The sequence below is a fragment of the Schistocerca americana genome, chromosome 5 (assembly GCF_021461395.2).
Source record: "Schistocerca americana isolate TAMUIC-IGC-003095 chromosome 5, iqSchAmer2.1, whole genome shotgun sequence".
Classification (NCBI taxonomy): domain Eukaryota; kingdom Metazoa; phylum Arthropoda; class Insecta; order Orthoptera; family Acrididae; genus Schistocerca; species Schistocerca americana.
Genome location: NC_060123.1, coordinates 546,988,416 through 547,014,308, shown reverse-complemented (window position 1 = coordinate 547,014,308; position 25,893 = coordinate 546,988,416). Strand labels below are relative to the sequence as shown.

Sequence of the window (25,893 nt, the reverse complement as noted above, 5' to 3'; positions counted from 1 at the left end):
ATCAAGGGATCACAAATTTAGCATTGGAGGGCAGCGTGGAGGGTAAAAATCGTAGAGGGAGACCAAGAGATGAATACACTAAGCAGATTCAGAAGGATGTAGGTTGCAGTAGATACTGGGAGATGAAGAAGCTTGCACAGGATAGAGTAGCATGGAGAGCTGCATCAAACCAGTCTCAGGACTGAAGACCACAACAACAACAACAAGTTTATCAATAAGAATAACCCCTTTTGCATCCCAGACAATTATGGACACAAGCTTTCCAGAAGCTGAAATAAACTTGAGCCTTATGGTGGTTGTCCACTGCCTTTTATTCACTGTTTTGACTGCTGTTTTGATCTGGTGTGAAATTGTAGACCCATATCTCACCCACAGTAAGAGACGGGCACACAAAATTTGTTGATTTATTTTTAAAATGCTTCATTCATTGGTGTGTGTGTGTGTGTGTGTGTGTGTGTGTGTGTGTGTGAGAGAGAGAGAGAGAGAGAGAGAGAGAGAGAGAGAGAGAGAGAGGAGGGGTAGGACCTTAGTTTTAAGGTGTGATGCGTGCTGATGTGTGAAACGGTCATTTTCAGGCAACCTCTGGGGCACGTGCCACATCTCAGTTGTACAAAGCTTACTCAAGCAAGTGGGCCCAGTCATAGGTGCTCATAGGATATTTGTGGAGCCTATTGATTTTTCAAAAACCACTCCCAGTAAAATGAGTGGACCACTGGTGAGCATTCACATCCAATCCAGCAAGAGAACCCCCCCCCCCCCCCTCCCCAAGGTTAGCTCTCTGGAGCATCCTCATACAGAAACAGGGAACACTTATAGTAGCAGGGCATGGTCATGTCAAAATGTTTCCATGATTGTTAAAAGGGAAGAAGGCACCATTGCTAAGGTTTCCCCATTCTACCTTCAGATACAGATCCTATCACAAGTGACTTGAAGTCATATTTTCCAAATCTGTTGCAGTGTTTCAAGTGCTAAAGATTTTCTCACGCTACAGTTCCATGTAATGGTCATGCTGCTTTTGGGAACTGTGGCCAATCAGTTCATGAGCCAGGTGGAGGATGCTCATCTCCACCAGTGTGTGTTAAATGCTTTAACAAACATACAATTTGGAGCAGAGAGTATCCTGCCTGCAGGACTGAAAAATTAAGGTTACACAACCTGTGCTTTAGGTTGAAGCAAAGAAATTATTTAAAGTGATGCAACCTCCATCACTCGTTACCTCATCTGTATTAGTGGTGAAATAGCTTGCAGTTAAAGTCTGTGTGTCAACACAGACACAAGGAGTAAATGTCACTACCAAGCACTTACTCATGTTGCTGTGCATGTAAAATTACAGGTTTCAGTAAGCCTGCATCTACCAGATAATCAGTTCCAAGACTTGCAAGAGAACATTGTGCCACCCTTACCCCCAAAAGAAAAGATCTCACCAGCAGTGTTTGATTCACTTAATCACAAACTTTCCCATGTTTCTAACCAAGAAGGATAACTTACCATAAATAACAAGTCAAAGTCCAATAAAATAGTAACTAAAGCAACAAAGATGAAATCGGCAGCCACCTCTGATGCTGAAGATTTGGAAAAGGAAATGGTCATTTAAAGGATCCACCAAGTCTCCTCTAATCCACCCATATTAGTCTTGTACTCCCCACCTAGGTGCAACGAGAAAGAGAAGGCAGACCTCAACAACAGATAATGGACATACTACAGTCTTCTTCAGAAATCATAGAGAAAAACCAGCTCCTAGCACAGGCTAGACCTGCCTATAAGGCTCTCAAGGAACACCACATTTTAAGGGTTCTGATACTTGTGTGCTATGAGGCTGTCATCTACATAGAAAGAATGAACTCAGTGGCGAAAGGACTAAGGGAGGAGTGGCAGTTCTCATCACCGACACTCTTCTTCTTCTTCTTCTTCTTCTTCTTCTTCTTCTTGTTTATCGCCATAATTACCACACTACAAGCAATTGCTGGCACTGTACATTTTGTGTCATTCAGGTAACACAATATTCCATTTATCTACTGGTACAGGAAGCACTTAATAGTGAGGCACTCTTTGAGCTGATCAATCAGCTGTCCCCAGCGTTCCTCTTTTTAGGAGATTTCAGTGCACTTAGTGCTCTTTGGGGCTGCAACCCTACCTGTCCTTGGGATCAAACAGCAGAAAATCCCATTGTTCAAGGCTCAAGTAGTTGAAAATATGTTGTTGTTGTTGTGGTCTTCAGTCCTGAGACTGGTTTGATGCAGCTCTCCATGCTACTCTATCCTGCGCAAGCTTCTTCATCTCCCAGTACCTACTGCAACCTACATCCTTCTGAATCTGCTTAGTGTATTCATCTCTTGGTCTCCCTCTACGATTTTTACCCTCCACGCTGCCCTCCAATGCTAAATTTGTGATCCCTTGATGCCTCAAAACATGTCCTACCAACCGATCCCTTCTTCTAGTCAAGTTGTGCCACAAACTTCTCTTCTCCCCAATCCTATTCAATACCTCCTCATTAGTTACGTGATCTACCCACCTTATCTTCAGCATTCTTCTGTAGCACCACATTTCGAAAGCTTCTATTCTCTTCTTGTCCAAACTAGTTATCGTCCATGTTTCACTTCCATACATGGCTACACTCCATACAAATATTTTCAGAAACGACTACCTGACACTTAAATCTATACTCGATGTTAACAAATTTCTCTTCTTCAGAAACGATTTCCTTGCCATTGCCAGTCTACATTTTATATCCTCTCTACTTCAACCATCATCAGTTATTTTACTCCCTAAATAGCAAAATTCCTTTACTACTTTAAGTGTCTCATTTCCTAATGTAATTCCCTCAGCATCACCCGATTTAATTTGACTACATTCCATTATCCTTGTTTTGCTTTTGTTGATGTTCATCTTATATCCTCCTTTCAAGACACTGTCCATTCCATTCAACTGCTCTTCCAAGTCCTTTGCTGTCTCTGACAGAATTACAATGTCATCGGCGAACTTCAAAGTTTTTACTTCTTCTCCATGAATTTTAATACCTACTCCGAATTTTTCTTTTGTTTCCTTTACTGCTTGCTCAATATACAGATTGAATAACATCGGGGACAGGCTACAACCCTGTCTCACTCCTTTCCCAACCACTGCTTCCCTTTCATGCCCCTCGACTCTTATAACTGCCATCTGGTTTCTGTACAAATTGTAAACAGCCTTTCGCTCCCTGTATTTTACCCCTGCCACCTTCAGAATTTGAAAGAGAGTGTTCCAGTTAATGTTGTCAAAAGCTTTCTCTAAGTCTACAAATGCTAGAAACGTAGGTTTGCCTTTTCTTAATCTTTCTTCTAAGATAAGTCGTAAGGTTAGTATTGCCTCACGTGTTCCAACATTTCTACGGAATCCAAACTGATCTTCCCCGAGGTCCGCTTCTACCAGTTTTTCCATTCGTCCGTAAAGAATTCACGTTAGTATTTTGCAGCTGTGACTTATTAAACTGATAGTTCGGTAATTTTCACATCTGTCAACACCTGCTTTCTTTGGGATTGGAATTATTATATTCTTCTTGAAGTCTGAGGGTATTTCGCCTGTCTCATACATCTTGCTCACCAGATGGTAGAGTTTTGTCATGACTGGCTCTCCCAAGGCCATCAGTAGCTCTAATGGAATGTTGTCTGTTCCCGGGGCCTTGTTTCAACTCAGGTCTTTCAGTGCTCTGTCAAATTCTTCATGCAGTATCTTATCTCCCATTTCATCTTCATCTACATGTTCAGATCTAAAAACATATGCTTCCTAAATACAAGGCAATGACACATTTTAGCACAGCAACAGGTCATTCTCCGCCATTAGTCTGACAGTCTACTCTCCTGTTCTCATAGATTTTGGCCATAGGGAAGCTTTAGACGACCTCCACTCCAGGGACCATTTCCCAGTTTCTATCTGCTTTTGACGAAAAACAGAGGAAACCACCTAGTTGGATAATCTGCAAGGCAAACTGTACGCTTTACAAGCATTTTCTCATATTTGAGCACTGAGACAACATCCAAGACTGGTTGGATCACCATAACATTGTGAACCACTTCACCTCTGATGAATGTTTACAAAAATCCTCAGGTCATCACAGAGACACTATGTTCCTTAGAGGCATGATCTTTGCCATTGTGCAATAAGAGACAGGCAGGCAGCACTTTGCGGATTCAAGCGTAATTCACCTGCAAAGAATCTTGATGCTTTTTGGCTAGTGAGAGCGAACACCTAATGGACAGTGAAAGAGAATGTGAAGCATACGGTGACACAGGTTTCTGAATACATCATTCAGTCAAGTTCTGCCACTGTTGTATGGGTATCAGTGAGGAAGATCCCTGGGAAAATGTCATCATGTCCATTAGCTACTGTACAGGACAGTGGAGTCCTGAAAGACCATGGCACAATACTTTCACTATATAACATAGTCCATGAGTCGAGTTTCAGGTTTCCAGACATACTGAGAAGTTGGGGGAGGGTACAAATTCATTTCAAATGTGACACCTAACCTTGAATATAAAGACACCCTCCTCGCATTTTTTAATAAAATATGAGGTTGTGACCAGTATCCGACCCTTCAGAGGCAATCAGTAATGATAGCACTTTTTAGTAGGAAAAGCATTAGAATGGAAGATCAACACCCACCTAGAATCTAGGAAGCTCATAAGTCACTTCCAATATTGATTCAGAATGCAGTGTTCCTGTCTTGATAAACTAAACTTATATAGTATTGAACTGGGGACCTAGAAATGACGGAGAGACTTCGTCCCCACCGTAGCCCTCAGTGGTACATAACCCCACAACAGGCTACAGCAGTTCACTCACCCCACTGCCGCCCCACATCGAACCCGGGGTTATTATGCGGTTCGGGCCCCAGTGGACACCCCTCCCCTCCCCCTGGGAACGTCTCACACCAGACGAGTGTAACCCCAAATGTTTGCATGGTAGAGTAATTATGGTGTAAGCATACATGGAGACATTGTTTGTGCACCAATCACCGACATAGTGTAACTGAGGTGGAAGAAGGGGAACCAACCTGCATTTGCCAAGGCAGATGGAAAACCGCCTTAAAAACCACCCATAGACTGGCCGGCACACCGAACCTCAACACTAATCCACCAGGCGGATTCGTGCTGGGGACCGGCACGCCTTTCCGCGCAGAATGCAGTGTTTTACACCACACGGCTAACTGGGTGGGCAACCTAACCTTATTTGAGGTGTCTATAAGGGAGACATTCCTACAAAACGAGCATTTAACATCAATTTTTTTTAACATTGAAAAGTCATACCACACTACATGGAGACACAGAATCATCTCTCAGTTACATGAATGGGGATTTTGTGGTCGTCTTCCTATTTTTCTGCTACCCTTCTGTGCTGAACATCATTGTAGCTACAGAGTAAGGAATGCTCTTTGTGATAGGTCCTCTCACATTAACGGTATCCCTCAGAGGAACATTTTTAGTACTTGGAAATTAATTCACTGACTTGAATTTCTTGACATTGGCTGTATTAGGTATAGACTTATTACCCAATAGTGACATGTGAAAATCTGTGCTGGACTGAGAGTTGAACACAGTCCAGCATAAATTTTTGTATGTCACTATTGGATAGTAAGTCTATACCTAATACAGGTGATACCAAGGAATTCACAGGCAGCTAAGATGTAGATCATCATCAGTGTATGTTCTTTCAGATGTGTGTGCATGTAAGAACATTTTAACCATGACTATGTTCACAATTGCTATCAGTAAGGTATCATCCATAGTGAAGAATCCTGTGAACTTCTCATTGTTTGTGGATGATTTCTTCACTTTGTGCTCCACTTCGAGTCCCGCATTTTCCTCTCATCAATTACAATTGAAACTGAAGAGATTAAAAGCCTGGTCTGACAGAACAAATTTTAATTTGTCCCCTGAGAAAACTGTGTGTACTGATTTTATTTGTGATCATTCTCATTTTATGCCCCTGAGTTAAGACTGTGAGGTTCTGTTTTATATTTACATGACACAATGATGTTCTTGAATCTCTTACTTGATAGAAAACTGACCTGGCTGCTGCATCTCAGGGAACTAAAAATACGGTAAGATCCCTTAAAGCACTGTTCATCATGAAGTGTTTGAATGGGTAGAACTGGGACAGAGATAGATCTGCTGGTTGCAGTTCTGTCTGGCCCTGTATGCTCTCACCTAGATTATATTTGTACAATCTGTGGCTCGCCATGACCAACATACTTGAAGATGCTGGACTCAGTACACTACAAGGTCATCAGACTGATTGCAGGAGCCTATGGAACAAGCTATATACCAAGCTCACGTGCAGAGTTGCGTGAGCCAACATTATCTTATCAACAAAGGATTCTTGTGGCTAAGCAAGCATTCAGGCTCCTATCATTTCTGACATCACTGACTTTTCCTGTAACAGTTAACAATCCATGCAAACCTGAAACGACTTTACAGAAATCATTTATGAGGAACACAATTGTTCAGCTATGGGTAAAGCAGCATTTGATGGCTCTAGTTCTGTTTCCGATAAATACACAGAGGCAAAGTTGGAGCAAAGCACCACGCTAGTTGTTAATGAATCCCCAGGATAATTTTCACCTCATCAGAATTGAAGAGATTGTTCACTCCAAGCTGTGTTTTTAAGAACAACTTTTTACCATTTTACTCTTTTCCTCTAGAGACTCCCACCTGAGTTCCTGAAGCATTTCCGTAACACTCACATGATGATCAAACCTACCAGTAACAAATCTAGCAGCCCGCTTCTGAATTGCTTCTATGTCCTCCCTCAATCCAACCTGATAGGGATCCCAAACACTCGAGCAGTACTCAAGAATAGGTCATATTAGTGTTTTATAAGTGGTCTCCTTTACAGATGAACCACATCTTCCCAAAATTCTACCAATGAACCGAAGACGACTATCCGCCTTCCCCACAACTGCCATTACATGCTTGTCCCACTTCATATCGCTCTGCAATGTTATGCCCAAACATTTAATCGATGTGACTGTCAAGCGCTACACTACTAATGGAGTATTCAAACATTACAGGATTCTTTTCCCTATTCATCTGCATTAATTTACATTTATCTGTATTTAGAGTTAGCTGCCAATCTGTACACCGATCACAAATCCTGTCCAAGTCATTTGCATCCACCTACAGTCACTCAACGATGACACATTCCTGTGCACCACAGCATCATCAGCAAACAGCCGCACATTGCTATCCTCCACCCTATCCAAAATATCATTTATGTAGATAGAAAACACAGCGGACCTACCGTACTTCCCTGGGGCACTCCAGATGATACCCTCACCTTCGATGAACACTCACCATCGAGGTCAACGTACTGGGTTCTATTACTTAAGAAATCTTCGAGCCACTCACATACTTGGGAACCAATCCCATATGCTCGTACCTTAGTTAGGAGTCTGCAGTGGGGCACCGAGTCAAATGCTTTCCGGAAGTCAAGGAATATGGCATCTGTCCGATACCCTTCATCCATGGTTCGCAAGATATCATGTGACTATAGGAGTAGGCAGAATCCTTATCCTTGATTGATTGATTGAGGGAGAGTGGGGGGGGGGGGGGTTGAGTCTCAGGAAATCTGCTTTCAGAACCACTACTCATACAGTCTTCATGATAAAAAAAAAAAGAAAAAGAAAAAAAAAAACAACCATGTGAACAAACATATTAAAGAACTAGGTTTTCAGCATCAATTAGTGATCAGTTCTTTTTGTTTGTACTACAGTACTTACTGCCAGTGGGAGTTCATATGAGGAATAATGCAGAATAAATCATGTTGAATAACTGAGCCTTCTGCAGGTTGTTTCTGTTGTTCTCACACAACTCTCACATTATTTCAGTTGGCGTGACTCACTGTCTTCTTCAGGTGCTCCGTGCTCAAAACAAATCAGTTTTTGACAATATTTACATTGTTATGTAAAAAGAAATCCTTTACAAAATGTCAGAATACCATGGCAGTTAACATTTTGCACTCTGTAAGGCAGACATAGGGTATCTCTATGTTCTCTTATTTAAATCATCAATGCTTGGGTGGTGAGCGTGCCACAGAGAATGGTATGTGCCTTTTTGTGACTGCTAACCAACAATTAGGATATACATTGAAACAAAAGGTGCACTGGCATTCAAATATATTTACATAGGCATTATTATACAAAACTTCTAATTGTTTGGCATTTTTTGAAACAGTCTCCAGAGTTGGCAGTCTTCGTCGTTATTTCACTTGAATTGTTTATAAATGAATCATTATTCTCATTTTCACTTAGAGAGCCCTCTAAAAGCTGCACAACCTCTTCCTGAGAAAGGACTGTACATGAAGAAATAGCCATTTCATGCCTACTAACTTGAACATAATAATTAAGACCTTTAACACAATTGCTACAGATCAACACTGAGTTGTGACAGGTTTCCCTAGATGGCAGTGTTATGCCGCATTGCTGCCTAGTACTGTCACATTTGAGAATGGAGCATATGAGAGGTGAAAAAATTGTGCCAAATGATGCTTGACAATGAAATGAAAAGAAATTTCACAATGTTGAGCACCACTCACCACTGGAGTGGAAAGATTAACCCCACAAAAGGTACTAACATCAGATAATGAACTTAAAAGTTTTCTTGTTGTTTCATATTGACCTGATCACCACATAAGCAACAATTACCATTTGGGGCAAAACTATTTTAACAATAATTTTTTGTTACAAACCAATCTTTAATTATGTACAAGGATAGTGTTTCTCATAAACATATCTCATTTTATGAAAAAAGTGACAGCAGAGGGACACTGGCTTCTGGTCATACAGAACCCAACAAAAATCAGAGCTATAAAGCTGCGTAAACAAAACTATTGCAAACAAAAATTTTGTTTAGATTGTTACATGAATTACAGCTACATTAACAAGAAATCGGTATCAAGGCCACGTGAATACCGGCCCACAAATTTTTTATATTTGCTCACAGAAGGGTTCTTTTGGATGATAATTTACTATCATATAATTGGCCTTATTTGGGGAGTTAATTGTATCTATAAGGTGTTCTGATAAGTGTAATTTGAAACCATGTTCTTTGTTTCAGATGATGGAGAACAAATGTTAATTGATATTGACAGTAAAACCAAGGAGCAAGTACATAATCATGTGCAAAAAGTAATATGTAAACCAGAGTAAGTCAGAAACTTCATTGTACTTCTGTCATTTTCAAATGTTATAATCAAATTAAATTGTGCTAACTCTGATAAAAGTAGTATGTGGGATAATTTGCAGAACAGGTCTTTTAAAATTCCTTTACATTTTCATGAATGTGTTGAAACCATTTTAACATCTATGCTGAATATTTATATAAACATTTTGCTATACATTTTTGTGTAAAACACTTCCAGTAAGTACTGTTGGCATACACAGGGTGAGGAGTCAGTCATCTTTCTCATGTGTCACCTTTTTTTTAAAAAATCTGACACCTTTTGAAATTTTTTTCACCTTTCTCACAATTTTTGCTTTTTTAGGAAGAAAATAAATTGTTTACTTTTTTCCAGTTTCATTCATTTAACTTTTTGGAATGCTCAAATGATGAAAGTAGATAAAATCATAAAAATTATGTTATGACTGACAGGTGGCAGTGGTGAGGAGTGGAGTTGGCAGTTGATACAAAACATGCCACATACTCACATGATTGATAGTTGCCCATGCACCAACAAATCGTCTGCTGATCAACTATTGCCAGATCTTTGTAGGTAGTGGGGAGGGCAGTAGTGGGAGCTGCTAATGCTGCCACAGGGGCGACACCTTGAATATAAAAGCCAAACATATACCAAGACAACAGTTGAGGCCCTTAGCTGATAGCATTGTGTTGTGAGGTGCTGTGCAAGGCAACAAGGTACTCTGTGATAAACATTTCGAGATGAGAAAATGCAAATTTCTTATTGACTGGATTGAAAAGGCAGATAGTTTGAAAAGTAAAGTCTCTGCATGAAGGCAAAAAATTAGTGAAAGTGAGATATTTTGCAGTGTGTGTTGCTTTATTAAATTTGAGACCAAAGGTTTCCAAGCAATTTTAACCACTCGGTTTCAACAAAACACAAGCGCAACTTTGGTAATAAATTTGGACCACATCAGTTACATTTAGAACTTTCAGATCTGCCACAACCTTCAAGTTTGGTATGTGCACCAACAATACCAAGAATAATTCCACCACCACTGAATTGATTTGGACAATGAAATCTGTGATTTCCTATTACTCTATGGTTTCATCAAATGATTTCCAAGAACATATATTAGAAGGATCATGTTCACCATATTATACATTGAGCTTCGATGAAACTACTATTTCTAAAGAGAAAAAAGAATTACATACAGCCATTACAGTTTGGTCACAGAGTAAGTGTTGCATAACAGTGTGTCACTTTTCTTTGTTGGTAAAGCAGTTGCTTAAACATTACATCAGAAATTATATGAAGTGCTTTCTGAAGCCAACTTGTTGTTAAATAAATTCCTTGTGCTGGGATCAGATAGACCTAACATCAACAAAAAAGTGTTTAAGCTTTTAGATAGTGATATTGAGCAGACCCGAGGCTGACAACCTCTAAATGTTGAAACTTGCAATATTCATACAATGTATAATGCGTATGTAAAGGCTCTGGATTGTCTAGGTCAAGAAGCATCCAGACTTCTGGTCATTATTTACCATTATTTTGACAGTTGGCCTGTTCACTGTGAAGAATTTGAAGGAATTCAGTCTGAGTTTTAACATTCCACATCACACGGTTTTAGATACACAACCACAAGGTGGTGGAACAGGTGGATGGTATTCAATATTTATTTGATAAGCATATACCCCCTTAAAAAGAATTCTGCTACTGTTCAGTCTAAATCCAACAATACCATTGTGAGTATTTAAAAAACCTTCAATAGAAGCAGAATTTTTTATTTCATAATTTCATCTGCAGAACTATTCACTATATTCACACAATGATTTCAAAGCCAAACATCTTTCATTTCCAAGTTGCGCACAGAAATAGAAAACATACTTGAAACATTTTTGGCTCATTTTTGAAAATTTCTGTTTTGAGAAAAATGAGAGTATTTCTGAAGTTCTTCATAATTGAACTCTTTACATTTGTTAATCTGCTTCCTCTTGAACAACTGGTTGTTAGCGGGAAAGTAACCAAAGAGCTTAGTAAACTGGAAAAATGTGACTAGTTGTGGGTTCTAGAGAATGCCTTAAAACATTACATTGCCAGTTGCAATAATGTGATGGGAAAGACATGCTTTATGATGTGCGCAACTGTAAAGTTTTAGGTTTTTAGACCCCAAAGGAAGATTAAAGAGTCGAAGCTGCAATGGCATGTTAAAGATTGCAAAAATGATGCCATTCTATCTCCAACAAGGTTACTTATTGGATGGGTGGAGGGTTTGACAGTTTGAAAAAGATGAACCAACTTTTGATAATAAAAGTATTGGCAATTACTGGCAGCTGCATATCTCGAGAAGAAATGCATAATCCATACAGTTAAAGTGTCCAAATATTTTGAACCTTGTTAAAGCTTCTCTTATGTGATCCCATGGAAATGCAGGCATGAGAGAAGATATTGTATTTGAAGCACATATTAAGAGAGGATAAGACAACAGTGACCAAAAGAGTTTTAAACTGTGTTTTGACTGTGAGGGATGTTTTTCAAATGTACCTCCATTTCCTTCCTGAGCTCGTTCATGCGCAGTTAATTAAGTATGGACAGCAAGCACAAGCAAAGTGTATTGCTTATAACCAAGAATGTGAAAGGAAAAGAAAACTTGAATTAGAAGAGAAGCAAAAAAAGAACAAAATAAAGATTAACCTGAAGAGGAGATTAAAAAGATGAATGATTTGGAAAAATCAATTGAGTATGAGACACTGAAAACTCTAAACTCCACCCAAACAGGCCTAAGGCCCAGTGGTACAGATCGACCTACCATGTGTCATCCTCAGCTGATAAGCGTCACTGGATGTGTAAATGGAGGGACGTATGGTTAGCACATTTCTTGGTAAGTTTTCATGACAGAGCTGCTGCTTCTCAGTCAAATAGCTCCTCAATTGGCCTCGCAAGTGCTGAGTGCACCCCACTTGCCAGCAATGCTTTGCAGACACAAGTGTTAGCCAAGCACAACAGTACTCAACTTCACTAGTTTGATGGGAATTGGCCTTACCATTGTGGCAAGGCCTTCAGCGACTAAGAGACATCTGCTCTGGAAAAGAAAAAAAAGAGAGAGAGAGAGAGAGAGAGAGAGAGAGAGAGAGAGAGAGAGAGAGAGAGAGAGAGAGAGAGATAAACGCCAACTCTATATGCAGGCACAAGAAGAACTTATCTTTGAAGCTTCAGCTAGAAGTTGAAAGCACTGAAAAAATGAAAAAAAAATGATTTAAAGGCAGCAAAACTGGCCCAGGATTGGCTTGAGGTTGCACAAGTTATGAAACTAGAAGAAAGAGTGAAAGCAATGGAGGTGGAAGCCATTCAGAAATTCATTGAGAAAAGAAAATCTGGTATTATAGTCCATTTTTTTGCTAAGACTCCTAAGAAACAAGAATCCAAAAATATTTTGTTGATTCTATCCTATGTTGATGTGTAGAATGTCATTAGTTGTAAAAATCTGATGTAGATTTTGTTTGTGAATTACAGTTACCAAAATCAAATCAGTATCACTGAATTACCAATTTACCTGCATATATTAACAAGTTTGTATATATTTGTGTATAATGTCAGCATACTTCCAACTGAAAAAAGACAGCCATTGATATAATAGATGAAACTGGTCAGCGGATCACTCAGAGTAAACATAATAAACCACTAATTATTGCCAGAGACTTAAACTGTAGAATGGATTAACAAAAACTACCAACCAAAAATAATTGGAAGAATTTCAGAAAGAAGGCTTTACCCTATTAACAACCTCAACATACCTACACATATTTTCCACAACAGCAAAAGCAGTGGACTGCAAACCACACACCACTTCAGAACCATAATATTTATCCAAGAAGAGTGGCGAAAAGCACAAGAAAAAGAGGAACAAGCATTTTTGAGAACAATAGTCATTGGGAAAGTGGAAGCAAAATCAGGCAATATAAAACAAATTGAAACGCTAATAGACAACACATGGCTAGAGAAAGGAACAGATGAATTAGGCAAACTCCTTCCTAAGACAAGCTGCCAATCCTAAAAGCAAAATAGGGGCGAAAAAGTGTTTGACATGGAGTGTTAAAAGATACTAAAAGATGTAATAGGAAACCTACACCAAATAAAATGGTGTGTTGAGATCCCTACAGTCCTCAGGACCTATGCTGAAAAAATGACATATCTACAAAAAGGAAAAAAGAGAGAGATCATTTTGGCAAAGAGAAGGAAAGAAGTTAGTGGAGCCACAAGGGACTTACATATTACACTATGCCCCATAAAATGAGCTAAAAGACATTTTCAGTACAAAAGAATGGGAGACACACTTCGACAACATGCTGAACAAGGAAGGACTAAAAGGCAGACCAGAGGGCAAACAAGAGACATCGCACAAACAACTACAGAGTAGGTCCCATTCTCCACAGAAATGATCACTCAGGCCAAAGGTGACATGAACTGAACTGCACCAAGAACAAAAAAGCAGCAGACCCTGACACGTTGTTGTTGTTGTTGTGGTCTTCAGTCCTGAGATTGGTTTGCTGCAGCTCTCCATGCTACTCTATCCTGTGCAAGCTTCTTCATCTCCCAGTAACTACTGAAACCTACATCCTTCTGAATTTACCCTCCACGCTGCCCTCCAATACTAAATTGGTGATCCGTTGATGCCTCAGAATATGTCCTACGAACCAATCCCTTCTTCTAGTCAAGTTGTGCCACAAATTTCTCTTCTCCCTAATCCTATTCAATACCTCCTCATTAGTTTTGTGATCTACCCATCTAATCTTCAGCATTCTTCTGAAGCACCACATTTTTAAAAGCTTCTATTCTCTTCTTGTCCAAACTATTTATCATCCATGTTTCACTTCCATACATGGCTACACTCCATACAAATACTTTCAGAAATGACTTCCTGACACTTAAATCTATACTCGATGTTAACAAATTTTTCTTCTTCAGAAACGCTTTCCTTGCCATTGCCTCTCTACTTCGACCATCATCAGTTATTTTGCTCCCCAAATAGCAAAATTCCTTTACTACTTTAAGTGTCTCATTTCCTAATCTAATTCCCTCAGCGTCACCCGACTTAATTCGACTACATTCCATTATCCTTGTTTTGCTTTTGTTGATGTTCATCTTATATCCTCCTTTCAAGACACTATCCATTCTGTTCAACTGCTCTTCCAAGTCCTTAGCTGTCTCTGACAGAATTACAATGTCATCGGCGAACCTCAAAGTTTTTATTTCTTCTCCATGAATTTTAATACCTACTCCGAAATTTTCTTTTGTTTCCTTCACTGCTTGCTCAATATACGGATTGAATAACATCTGGGAGAGGCTACAACCCTGTCTCACTCCCTTCCCAACCACTGCTTCCCTTTCATGTCCCTCATCTCTTATAACTGCCATCTGGTTTCTGTACAAATTGTAAATAGCCTTTCGCTCCCTGTATTTTACCCCTGCCACCTTCAGAATTTGAAAGAGAGTATTCCAATCAACATTGTCAAAAGCTTTCCCTAAGTCTACAAATGCTAGAAACGTAAGTTTGCCTTTCCTTAACCTAGCTTCTAAGATAAGTCATAGGTTCAGTATTGCCTCATGTGTTTCAATATTTCTACGGAATCCAAAGTGACACATTGTATAGTGAATACTTAAAAGACACAGTCCAAATAGTAACAAACCAGACAAAACTCTAAAATAAGTACTTGGAAACAACCTCCACCCAGAACAGCAGAAACAGTCAATAATAAAAGTTGTATATAAAAGGAAAGGAGACCCCAAGGACCCTAGCAGATACAGAGGCATAGCACTAGAAAACTTATATTTCAAAATATTCACAAAAATAATAACAGAAATAAATAAAGCAATCGACAAACGCCTCTCTGAAAGCCAAATGGGATTCAGGAAAGGAAGATCAACTCTTAACTGAAATAGAACTCCTGTTAAAGAGTGTAGGGAAGCCACTGAAGAGAGAGGAAAGATTTATGTAGTATTTATAGACTTCACAAAAGCCTTTGACTTCTTAAACAAAAAGCTAGAAACAAAAAACTAAAGGAAATCCTAAGTCAAAACAACATATGGACACTTATCATAAGTGCAATACTGTCAGGGCATGAAATAAGGATGTCGGATAACCTCACTCTGTCAGAGCTAATACTCCAGCCAGTCAGAGTACTGCAGGGAAGCCCACTGGATTCTCTGTTATTTATGCTTGCAGCATAATAAATTGTAAGAATACCCCAAAGGGTGTAATCTCGTACACATATGCTGATGATATTGTAATAGTCTCAAAATACATTGCAGAGTACAAGAAACAATAAATGACATAAAAGATTTGTGCATCTCACGTGGATTTAAAATAAATGTGGCAAACATAGAAATGATGGTGCCCAGAAAAGCATTGGCTGATATCTTCATACGGCAGAGAAAACAGAAAATTATACCAGACTTCACATAACTAGGTCACGATACAGACAAGTGCAAAATGTTTCACAGAACATGTAACAGAGAAAGCAACGAAAGCAATAACGGCTATCCATCAAACAGAACACATTAGATACCCCAGCCTAGAGACAGCAGTGGCATTATTCAGAGCCAAAATTTCGCCAATGCTGACATATGACATAGTGCCTGTTTGTGAAGGCCCTGATGAGACCTTCAGCATACTGGGCAAGGGAGTTCTTGTCACTGCAGATAAGACCACCCACTGGTGGCGGAAATTTTTTGGTGTTGTAGGAAGGATAGCTGTCAAAATTGGTGGTTAATGGGTTTAATGTGGAAAGAGGTGTGGATGTCACCATGAGAGAGGTGGTAGTCAACATTCAGGAAGGTAGAATGTTGTGTTAAGGAAGACCAGGTGAAGTGGATGGGAGAGAAGGTTATGAAGGAATGAGGATAGGATGTCTTGGCCCTGAGTCCAGATCATGAAGATATCATCAATGATCCTGAAGCAGAACAATGGGTTTGGGGTTTTGGGATGCTAGGAAGATTTCCTCCAGCTGGCCCATAAAAAAGTTGGAATAGGAGTGTGTCATAAAGGTGTCTGCACTCCAGATTTTTTTTATATACCTTCACCTCAAAGAAAAAGTAGTTGTGTGTCAGGATATAGTCAGTAAGATGTATAGGGAATGAGGCACTGTGTTTGCATTTTAACCAACATGTTTGGGAGTGTCAGCAGTCTTACTTGTGATAGCTATTTATGGAGAAAAGTGAGAATTTTGCAATTGTGTCAGTTCCTTCGTAAGTAAAGTGCATTTGGAATCTGAAGGGTGTTGGCAAAGTTAGTGTTTGATAGTGGAAAGGCCATGGGCATGAGAGATGTTGATGTATAGGGGGGTGGCATCAACAGTTACAAGTAGGGAGGTAGTAGAGGGTTGGGGATGGTGAAGAGTAGGTGAAGGAAGGGCTTAGTATCTTTGATGTGAGAGGCAAGATTTAGGACAGTTGGTTGTAGGAGCATGTAAAAGGAGGGGTGGGATCCTGAAAAGAGAATTTTTATGGTTAGGGTTGGGGGGAGGGGGGGCAGCATTTATGGAACAGGGTGTAGGACTGGGTTTTAGGTAGGGAAAAGGATATTTATCTGAACCGATGCAGATAGATAGAGGAGGGGTCCATTTGAGTTAGGATGGTGCTGGCAAAATGAGAAATGGTGTGGAAAATGGATGAATGAAATCCTTAGGTGGTTGTAAAGGGAATTGTGTGGCAGATCATGAGTTTAGGAAGTGAGAAGGATGGGAGACATTATGCTATGGACAATAGGATGGTTCTGTAACGTGGGGATATCATATGTAAGTAATTATCGTGTGCTACAAGGCTAATCTGGAAAGTAGGGTTACAAGAATTTTTTGAAGTGCAAAAAAGAATTTATTTTAGTAAAATTTACATGAATTGTAGTATAGGTCTTGCATTATTTGTACACATAATCACCATTTACCTCAATACATTTTGTCATCCATGGAATGAGTTTTTTGATTCCTGTTTCATAGACCTCTCCCACCACATTCTTCAGCCAGTTCTTCACTTTGATTTTCAATGTGTCATCATTGAAAAAAGTTTTCTAAGAAGATGTTCCTTCAGTTTAGTGAACAGATGAAAGCCACTTGTTGCGAGGTTGGGGCTGTGAGAGAGGTGGCGTAAAACAACACAATCAAACAAAGTCAACAACTCGTGTTGCATGAGCAGTGTGTGGGCATGCATCGTCATGAAGGGGAGACAATCCCATTGTCGGCATCCTGCGACATTTGTTTTGACTCTGCAAAGCTTCTTCATAGTCTCACAATATCCTGCAGTATTCATTGTTTCACGTCCTTCCACAAAAATCAACGAACAGAACCCCGTTTTGTCCCAACACACTGATACCAGGATTTTCCTCACTGTTTGCTGAGTCTAATGTGTGTGTCGCCACTGCATTGATTGTCATTTGCTCTCTGAAGTATGGTGATAAGCCCCAGTTGGATCTCTCGTCACTATAGAATTGAGAAAAGCCTCACCTTCAGTCTTAAAATGGTCAAGAAATTCACAAGCAACCCTGAATCTGTTCATTTTGTGAGCTTTGGTAAGCATCTTGGGTGTTCATCGTGCACCCAACTTGTAGTAATTTAGTCAATCAGTTACGATTGCACAAACAACTGTGCGTGAAATGTTCGGACAAACTGCATGCATGTCATCAGTTGTTGAACGGCAGTCAGAGAGATGATGATCTTCAATTTTCTGCACTACATCATCAGTCACAACAGATGGTCTTCCACTTCTGTCTTCATCATCGATTTCTGTCCTTCCAAAATTAAAATTCTATACCCATTTCATTTCATCACATGCTGCCTCTCCAAGAACTGAAATGATTACGCAATGAATCACAGCTGCGTTCATACCCTTAGCCTTTAGGTAGTGAGTTACGGCACACACTTCTCTCTTGGCAGGAGCCAGAATGAGAATGCTCATATCTAACAGTCACCACAACGCTAATCGATGACCTACTGATCGTTGGGAATGCTTGTTCCTTCTGCTGGCTTATTGCTACTTGGTAGTGGTACCAACTTCCCCCAGAGACATTCCATGCTAAAACTACATGCTTTTCAACCTTGGTTTGTGGATAAACCTCATTTACCTGCAGTGATGAGGTGCTGAAGGTCTCATGATGGCCTTCACAGACTGGCACTACTGACCCCTCCACCTCTCAGCTCTGGTACACATGCATCACATGCCTAGCCTGTACACCTGTCACCCCTCCCTCCCACATTCCTAGACAGCACACCACCTGCCTCCCTCTGATCCACTAGCTACCTACCCCAATCCCCTACCTTTCTCTCTCTCTCTCTCTCTCTCTCTCTCTCTCTCTCTCTCTCTCTCTCTCTCTCTCCCTCCGTCCCTCCCTCCCTCCCTCCCTCCCTCCCTCCGTCCCTCCCTCCCTCCCTCCCTCCCTCCCTCCCCATCTCTCACCCCACCTAAGAAACCGCAGCCACTGCATTGCGTGTCCAGCCAGCACCATGTAGGGGCACAGATGCATGCACACACTTGTGTGTGTGTGTGTGTGTGTGTGTGTGTGTGTGTGTGTGTGCGTGCGTGCGTGCGCGCGCGCGCATGCGTGTATGTGTGTGTTTTTGTACTCTGGCTCGGGATTGGTTCCAAAAGCTAGCAATGTTTTTTTTCTCTTTATGTGCCTGTTAATGATTCAGGACTTCTGCTATTCGGTTCGTTACTTGTAAATTGTTTACATTTGACCATAAATATCATGGTATTTTCGTGATGATTCGTTAGATGACTACCAGAAATCCACTCGTTGCTCCACTGCTACACAGTACAACTGAACTACTGGTCTGGCCTCATGACCTCTTCCAACCCAGTTCTACCTCCCACCATATGGCCCTGTGATGCCAACCTTTATAATATGAATTAAACTGGGCTATCAAATAGTGAAAGCAACACATTGTTATAGACTCAAATGAGAATATACGAAAAAAGCTTTATAAATACTGCAACAATTTTATGTCCAGCTGAAAGTTCTCTTTTAAAAATACTGCCCCTTTCAAGGTCAGTGTTTTGCTGATGTATTGAAGAAATGTCTAATGATATGGGAGCAAAGCTGAAATAAAGGAAAAGGTTTGATTTTTTACTCTTTGGCTTTGGATGAAAGCACTAATGTAGCTGATGTTAGCGAGTTTACCATGCTTGTTAAAGGTGTTGACACTGAGTTCCAGTTCGATCCCACATGTGACACAAGTATGGATGACGATAATTATTCTTGCTTAGGAAACATAATCAACAAAAAATCATGTTTGTTGGAGAAAAAATTTCCCTCAATCCCAACACATGGAATTGCTGCAATGGCTGGACCCAAGTCTGTTGTCTTAGTTACAACATGTCTTCAGTGAGTATTCTGAAAAATTACACCTTATTTATTTATTTGCACATATAGCTTATCATTTGTACATGTAGATTGTAGATTAAAACACTTCATTGAAGTTTTTGTAATGAAATGGAAAATTACTTGCAGATCCATTTCTAATTCATTGCTTCTAAGCCAAACAGATTTCTCTCATGTGGCAGACTGGTTGAAAGTTTGCTGTTTTCCTTGTGGTCACCAATTATAGTTAGATGCTGATTGGTTAGTAGTATTCAATTTTATTATAAAAACTTCAGTGGAGTGTTTTAAATTTATAACTTATATGTGCAAATGATAACCTGTATGAGCGAACAAAAAAGAAAAAAAATTATAATATTTCAGGACACTCACTGAAGATGAAGAACCAAGATGGAACATGTCTAATTGCACCATTTTTTATTTAAAAAGATTAATATGCAGCATGCAAAAGGCATTTTTCTTTTGAACTACTGCAGTTTGTTTACAATTGGTTTGAGGTATCAGGAGACTTAACTACATGGGGTGAGAAGGAAAGACTTTCCTTCTCTTCCTGTACTGTAAGTTGACTCTTACTCGGGGAACTCTCTCCATTTCCTAAACCTCACCAGTTCTTCTCCTTTATCCCTCTGTGTTCCCCTTTAACGTTTCTGTCAGAAAGCTTGCACATTTCCATTACTTACATTTTCTCATGCTGCTGCTTGGTGAGTAGATGTTTTTAAAGTAATTATTTTGTCCTCAGTTACACACTACTAATGAAAATGCTGTAAATGCTGATATTAGATTTTAAAGTTTCTTGTATAGTGAAATGTTATTTTGTTACATTCATGAAAACCTTCCATCTATAAAATGAAATTATAATATATCTAGTTTTGGAGGGATATGGTGGTGCCATTTGTGCCTCATATCCTTCATATAGAATAATTTGTTGGCACTCAAAGCATTTGGTGGACTTTGGTCATCTTACAGATTAATATTACACCAAATCCACATGTCATCAGATAGTGCTGATATTTGTGTCATGTCTTGCATGCCACTTTCTGTGACCTGAGTAAAGCATTTGACTGTGTAGGACATGACACACTTCTACAGAAACTTCATTTTTATGGCATCAGGGACAACAGCCTAAAACTAGAGTCTTACCTCCAAAACCACATGCAGCTTGTGTGTATTGGCACAGAGAAGTCTACCTTGCACACGGGGTGCAAGCAGAGCTCTCTATTTTCCAGAGTGGATTGGGGTTCTTTGGTTTGGAGCCAAATGGAGGGTCTCAACCAGAGGCTTCGTCGACTCTCTGATGGTCTTGGCTGCAGATTTCTAGACTTGTGCTATTGGGTGCGGAATTGTAGGACGCCCCTAGATAGGTCAAGGGTGCACTAGACAAAGGAAGCGGCTACTCGAGTGGCAGAGTACTTGTGGCGTGCACATGGGTGTTTTTTAGGCTAGGCAGTAGTGCGAGGTGTCCTGATGAACACTCACCAGTCGACGTGCAGGCAGGGAAATCAGAACGCGCTCAGTGTAAAGACACTTCAGCTATCAAGATATTAGCAGTAAATTTTCAGAGTGTTCGGAATAAAGTTCCTGAATTTACTGCCTCCAGGAAGCATGTGGTGCACAAATTATTCTCGGGACTGAGACCTGGCTGAACCCTGAGATAGAAAGTTCTGAAATATTTAGTGAGGGTTGGAACATGTATCGGAAAGACAGATTAGACACTGTAGGAGGTGGTGTCTTCATTGCAGTTGACAAAAATATTGTGTCTACTGAGGTTGAAGTAGAGTGTGATTGTGAAGTTATCTGGACATGTTTAACAGGTCTAGGGGAAATAAAGTTAATTGTGGGGTGTTATTACCGGCCACCAGGTTTCACTGCGACAGTTCTAGAATCATTCAAAGGGAGTCTACATTATGTATCGCAGAAGTACCCGGATCATGCTATATTAGTTGGAGACGACTTCAACCTACCTACTATAGACTGGGATGTCTATGGATTCATTACAGGTGGTACAGACAACCCGTCATGTGAATTATTTTTGAACACATTATCCGAAAACTGTCTTGAGCAGCTAAATCGACAGCCAACACGCAATGGAAATATTTTAGATCTGGTAGCCACGAACAGACCAGACCTCATCAACAGTGTCAGTGTTGAGACAGGGATTAGTGATCATGATGTTGTGATTACGACTATGGTTACAAAAGTTAAAAAGTCGGTCAAGAAGGCTAGGAGAGTATTCTTACTAGAAAGAGCAGATAAGCAGTTGTTAGCATCCCACTTAGTAAATGAATCGACTTCATTTACTTCCGGTACGATGGATGTGGAAGTATTATGGGCAAATTTTAAACACATTGTAAATCATGCATTGGACAAGTATGTGCCGAAAAAGTGGGTTACGGACGGAAAAGAACCACCGTGGTTTAACAGCGCAATTCAGAGAATGCTCAGGAAGCACTCGCGGTACAAGAAAGATTGAGAGAATGAGGGCAGGCAAGTTAGTAGAGATTCGTGCTGCTGTAAAAAGAGTGATGCGCAAAGCATTCAACCACTACCACCGTCATATCTTAGCAAAATATCTTGCTGAAAACCCAAGGAAATTCTGGTCTTACATAAAATCGGTAAGTGGGTCGAAGGCTTCCATCCAGTCACTCACAGATAAGTCTGGCCTGGCAGCGGAAGACAGCAAAACGAAAGCTGAAATCTTAAATTTAGCATTTGAGAAATCTTTCACACAGGAGGATCGTACAAACATACCGCCGTTTGAGTCTCGTACAGATTCCCTTATAGGTGATCTAAATGATTAATGGAAAATCTCATATAAAGATGTGAAACAAATACTAACAAAGAGATAGAGGGGCTGGCCAGTACTTACCTCAGCTCAGTACAGCCGATAGATACACAAAAAAACAGAACCAAAAATTTACGTTCCTAGCTTTCGGAACAAATGTTCCTTCATCAGGGAGGAGAGAGGGGAAAGAAAGGGAAGTGGATTCAGTTACTCACAACCCAGGTTATGAAGCAACAGGGAAAGGAAAACAGGGAGGGTAGCAAGGATGGAGGCATGGTTGTCAGAGGGAAGCCAAAGATATTCTACTGTAAGTACTGTGCCAGCTTCAAACCAAAGAGGATGCATACAGAAGTAAAAGAGGTATATAGTATAAAATAAACACAACTATGTAGGATGAAAAGATGTGTGAATGGCTAAAGAGGAAAGGGAAAGAGGAGAAGACTGAAGAGTAAATGGGAGTGAGGTTGTTTAACGTAGGTTCAGTCTAGGGGGATGGCGGGATGAAAGGCTGTGCAGTGCAGGCGTGTCAGCTGATAAATGACGTGTAGTTTCACACGTGGCCCTGCCTTGAATTGTGTATGTTTTACCAGTAGCAGGCTGGAGTAGGTGGTTGTGGGGGGATGCATGGGGCAGGTTTTGCAGCGGGGTTTGTTACAGAGGTAGGATCCGCTGGGTAGAGAAGGTAGTCTGGGACTACTGTAGAGTTTGACAAGGATGTTACGGAGGTTAGGGGGGCGACGAAAGGCAACTCTGGGTGGTGTGGGGAGAATTTTGTCAAGGAATGATCTCATTTCAGGGGTTGACTTGAGAAAGTCATATCCCTGGCTGAGTAATTTGTTGATGTATTCGAGGCCAGGATAATATTGGGTGACAAGGGGGTTGCTTCTGTGTGGTCTGCGGGTAGGAACATTGTTGTTGGACGGGGAGGAATGTATTGCTCGAGAGATCTGTTTGTGGACAAGGTCTGCAGGGTAGTTGTGGGAGAGGAAAGCACTGGTCAGGTTATTGGTGTAATTGTTGAGGGATTCGTCACTGGAGCAGATACGTTTGCCACGAATACCTACGCTGTAGGGAAGGGAGCATTTGATGTGGAATGGATGGATGCTATCAAAGTGAAGGTACTGTTGTTTGTTTGTGGGTTTGATATGGACAGAGGTGTGGATGTGAGCTTCAACAAAATGAAGGTCAACATCCAGGAAGGTGGCTTGGGTTTTGGAGAAGGACGAGGTGAAATTCAGATTTGAAAAGGAGTTAAGGTTATGGAGGGAATTAAGTAGTGTTTCTTCACCATGAGTCCAGACCACAAAGATGTCATCTACAAACCTATACCAGACAGGGGAAGCAGCTGTTGGGTCTTCATGAAAGCCGCCTCCATGTGGCCCATGAAGAGGTTAGCATAGGACGGAGCCATCCTGGTTCCCATGGGCGTTCCCCTGATTTGTTTGTAGGTCTGGCCTTCAAAAGTGAAGTAATTATGGGTGGGGATGAAGTTGGTAAGTGTGATAAGGAACAAGGTTTTTGGAAGATCTTCGGGTGGGCATTGGGAGAGGTAGTGCTCAAGGGCAGAGAGACCATGGGTATGTGGGATGTTTGTGTAAAGGGATGTAGCATCTATGGTGACAAGAAAGGTTTCAGGTGGGAGAGGAGTGGGAATGGATTTGAGGCATTCTAGGAAGTGGTTTGTGTCTTTGTGTAGGATGGGAGTCTGCGGGTGATAGGTTGGAGGTGTTGGTCTACCAGAGCTGAGATACGTTCTGTTGGGGCTTTGAAACCTGCTACAATGGGACGGCCAGGATGGTTCTCTTTGTGGATTTTGGGTAATAGGTAGAAGGTAGGGGTACATGGCTCAGGTGGAGAGAGTAGGTCTATGGAAGCCGTTGTGAGGCCTTGTGAGGGACCTCGGATTTTTAGGATTTTCTGCAGCTCAGTCTGGATGGAGGGTATGGGGTCCTGGGTAACAGCTTTGTAGGTTGTACTGACCTTAGGTAAGTACTGGCCAGCCCCTCAATCTCTTTGTTAGTAGTTGTTTCACATCTTTATATGAGATTTTCCATTAATCATTTAGACCACCTATATGGTCCACATCCACGTGCGATCTTTTTTGCGGCACTCGCTATCTCTGTTTTTGAGCAACGTGTGTTCTTTTCCCCTGATCTGGACATACTTGCTTGGTCTGGTCAACTTTTTCTGTATTTTTCTTATTTAGTGGTCTTCCTTTGGTATTGAACATTATCAACACAATTTCTTTCTTTCTCATTTTTCCCTCCGTGTTTTATTCCTTCTTATGATTACTATTTCAACTTTAGTTATTTAATTTCCCTACACACCAGTTACCCACTATGTACCTTAATCCTATACCACATTATTTACATTCGTTCCGGAAACATGCATTCACCGTAGCCAAACTGCAATCCCACATACTTTTCCTCCAGTCCTGCTTAACCTTTGGAATTACCCCTAAAGGACTTACCTTAAAAGTTCCCATCTCTGGGTGCAATTCCTCCTTCCACCAGTCTCTCCTGGACTTCCAGAACCTTCACTCCTTAGCCCTTACCCAACTTGTCCTGAATCTCTACACTACTTCATGTAACCACCACTCCCAACAGCTCGTATCTCTCTTCAAAGTCCTCCACCTCTCAAACCCTTGCTTGGAGAACACACTCAGGAACATCATCCTAGAAGCCAGCTGCAAACTTGAGTTCCATGCCACACACCACCTGAAAAAACTATCCACAGTGCTAGTGCAACACCTAAGAAGTGAGGTCCCTCTCCCTATCCCTCACAAACACCAACCACAACAGAACCTTCAGCAAACCCCCCTCATAGCCAATAAACCGAGCCTAGCCACCCTACTCAATCTCCCCATCCCAGCACATATCCCACACAGACCAAATCTCAACTATAACCACAGTCAAATGCCACATATCACCAGTCCCAATTCAGTTCTAAACCTCTCATCCAGATCCCTCTCTCCTCCAGAGACATCTATTCTATCAAAAGGCTTAACCTTTAGCCCCACACCTAAATTCAACCACACTGCCCTGGTTAAAGATCTCTCATTGACCCGGAACCTCAACTGGAAATATCACTTCACTACTCAAACACAGCCCCCAAATACTAGACCCAGTGTTGAACCCTGTCTAGAACAGTTCCGACCACCTTCTCAAAGGGATCCTCCTCCCCTCCCCCAAAACCATCCCTTGCAGACATTTCAGGAATTCCTCACATCCAGTGTTGCCTCCCAGTCCTTCTTGAAGAACATCCCGACAACCCCCAACATCACCCCAGCTGAATCCCGTGCCATTAAGGAGCTGAAAACAGACCGCTCTATTGTCATCCTCCCGGCGGATAAAGGCTCCACAACTGTGGTACTTGACGGTGTGGAGTATGTGGCAGGACTGCGTCAACTCTCCAACACCTCAACCTACAAAGCTGTTACCCAGGACCTCATTCCCTCCATCCAGACTGAGCTGCAGAAAATCCTAAAAATCCAAGGTCCCTCACAAGGCCTCACAACGGCTTCCATAGACCTACTCACTCCACATGAGCCACGTACCCCTACCTTCTACCTATTACCCAAAATCCACAAAGAGAA

General features: G+C 40.9%; 1 protein-coding gene across 1 annotated transcript in view; it reads left to right on the top strand.

The window, feature by feature from the left end:
- LOC124615709 (probable 28S ribosomal protein S25, mitochondrial) overlaps positions 1–25,893 on the top strand; it is a 58,069-nt gene that overhangs the window by 26,697 nt on the left and 5,479 nt on the right. The window contains exon 3 of the mRNA XM_047143754.1: positions 9,090–9,177. Coding sequence (XP_046999710.1) covers positions 9,090–9,177 — 88 coding nt within the window. The remainder of the gene's footprint in view (positions 1–9,089; positions 9,178–25,893) is intronic.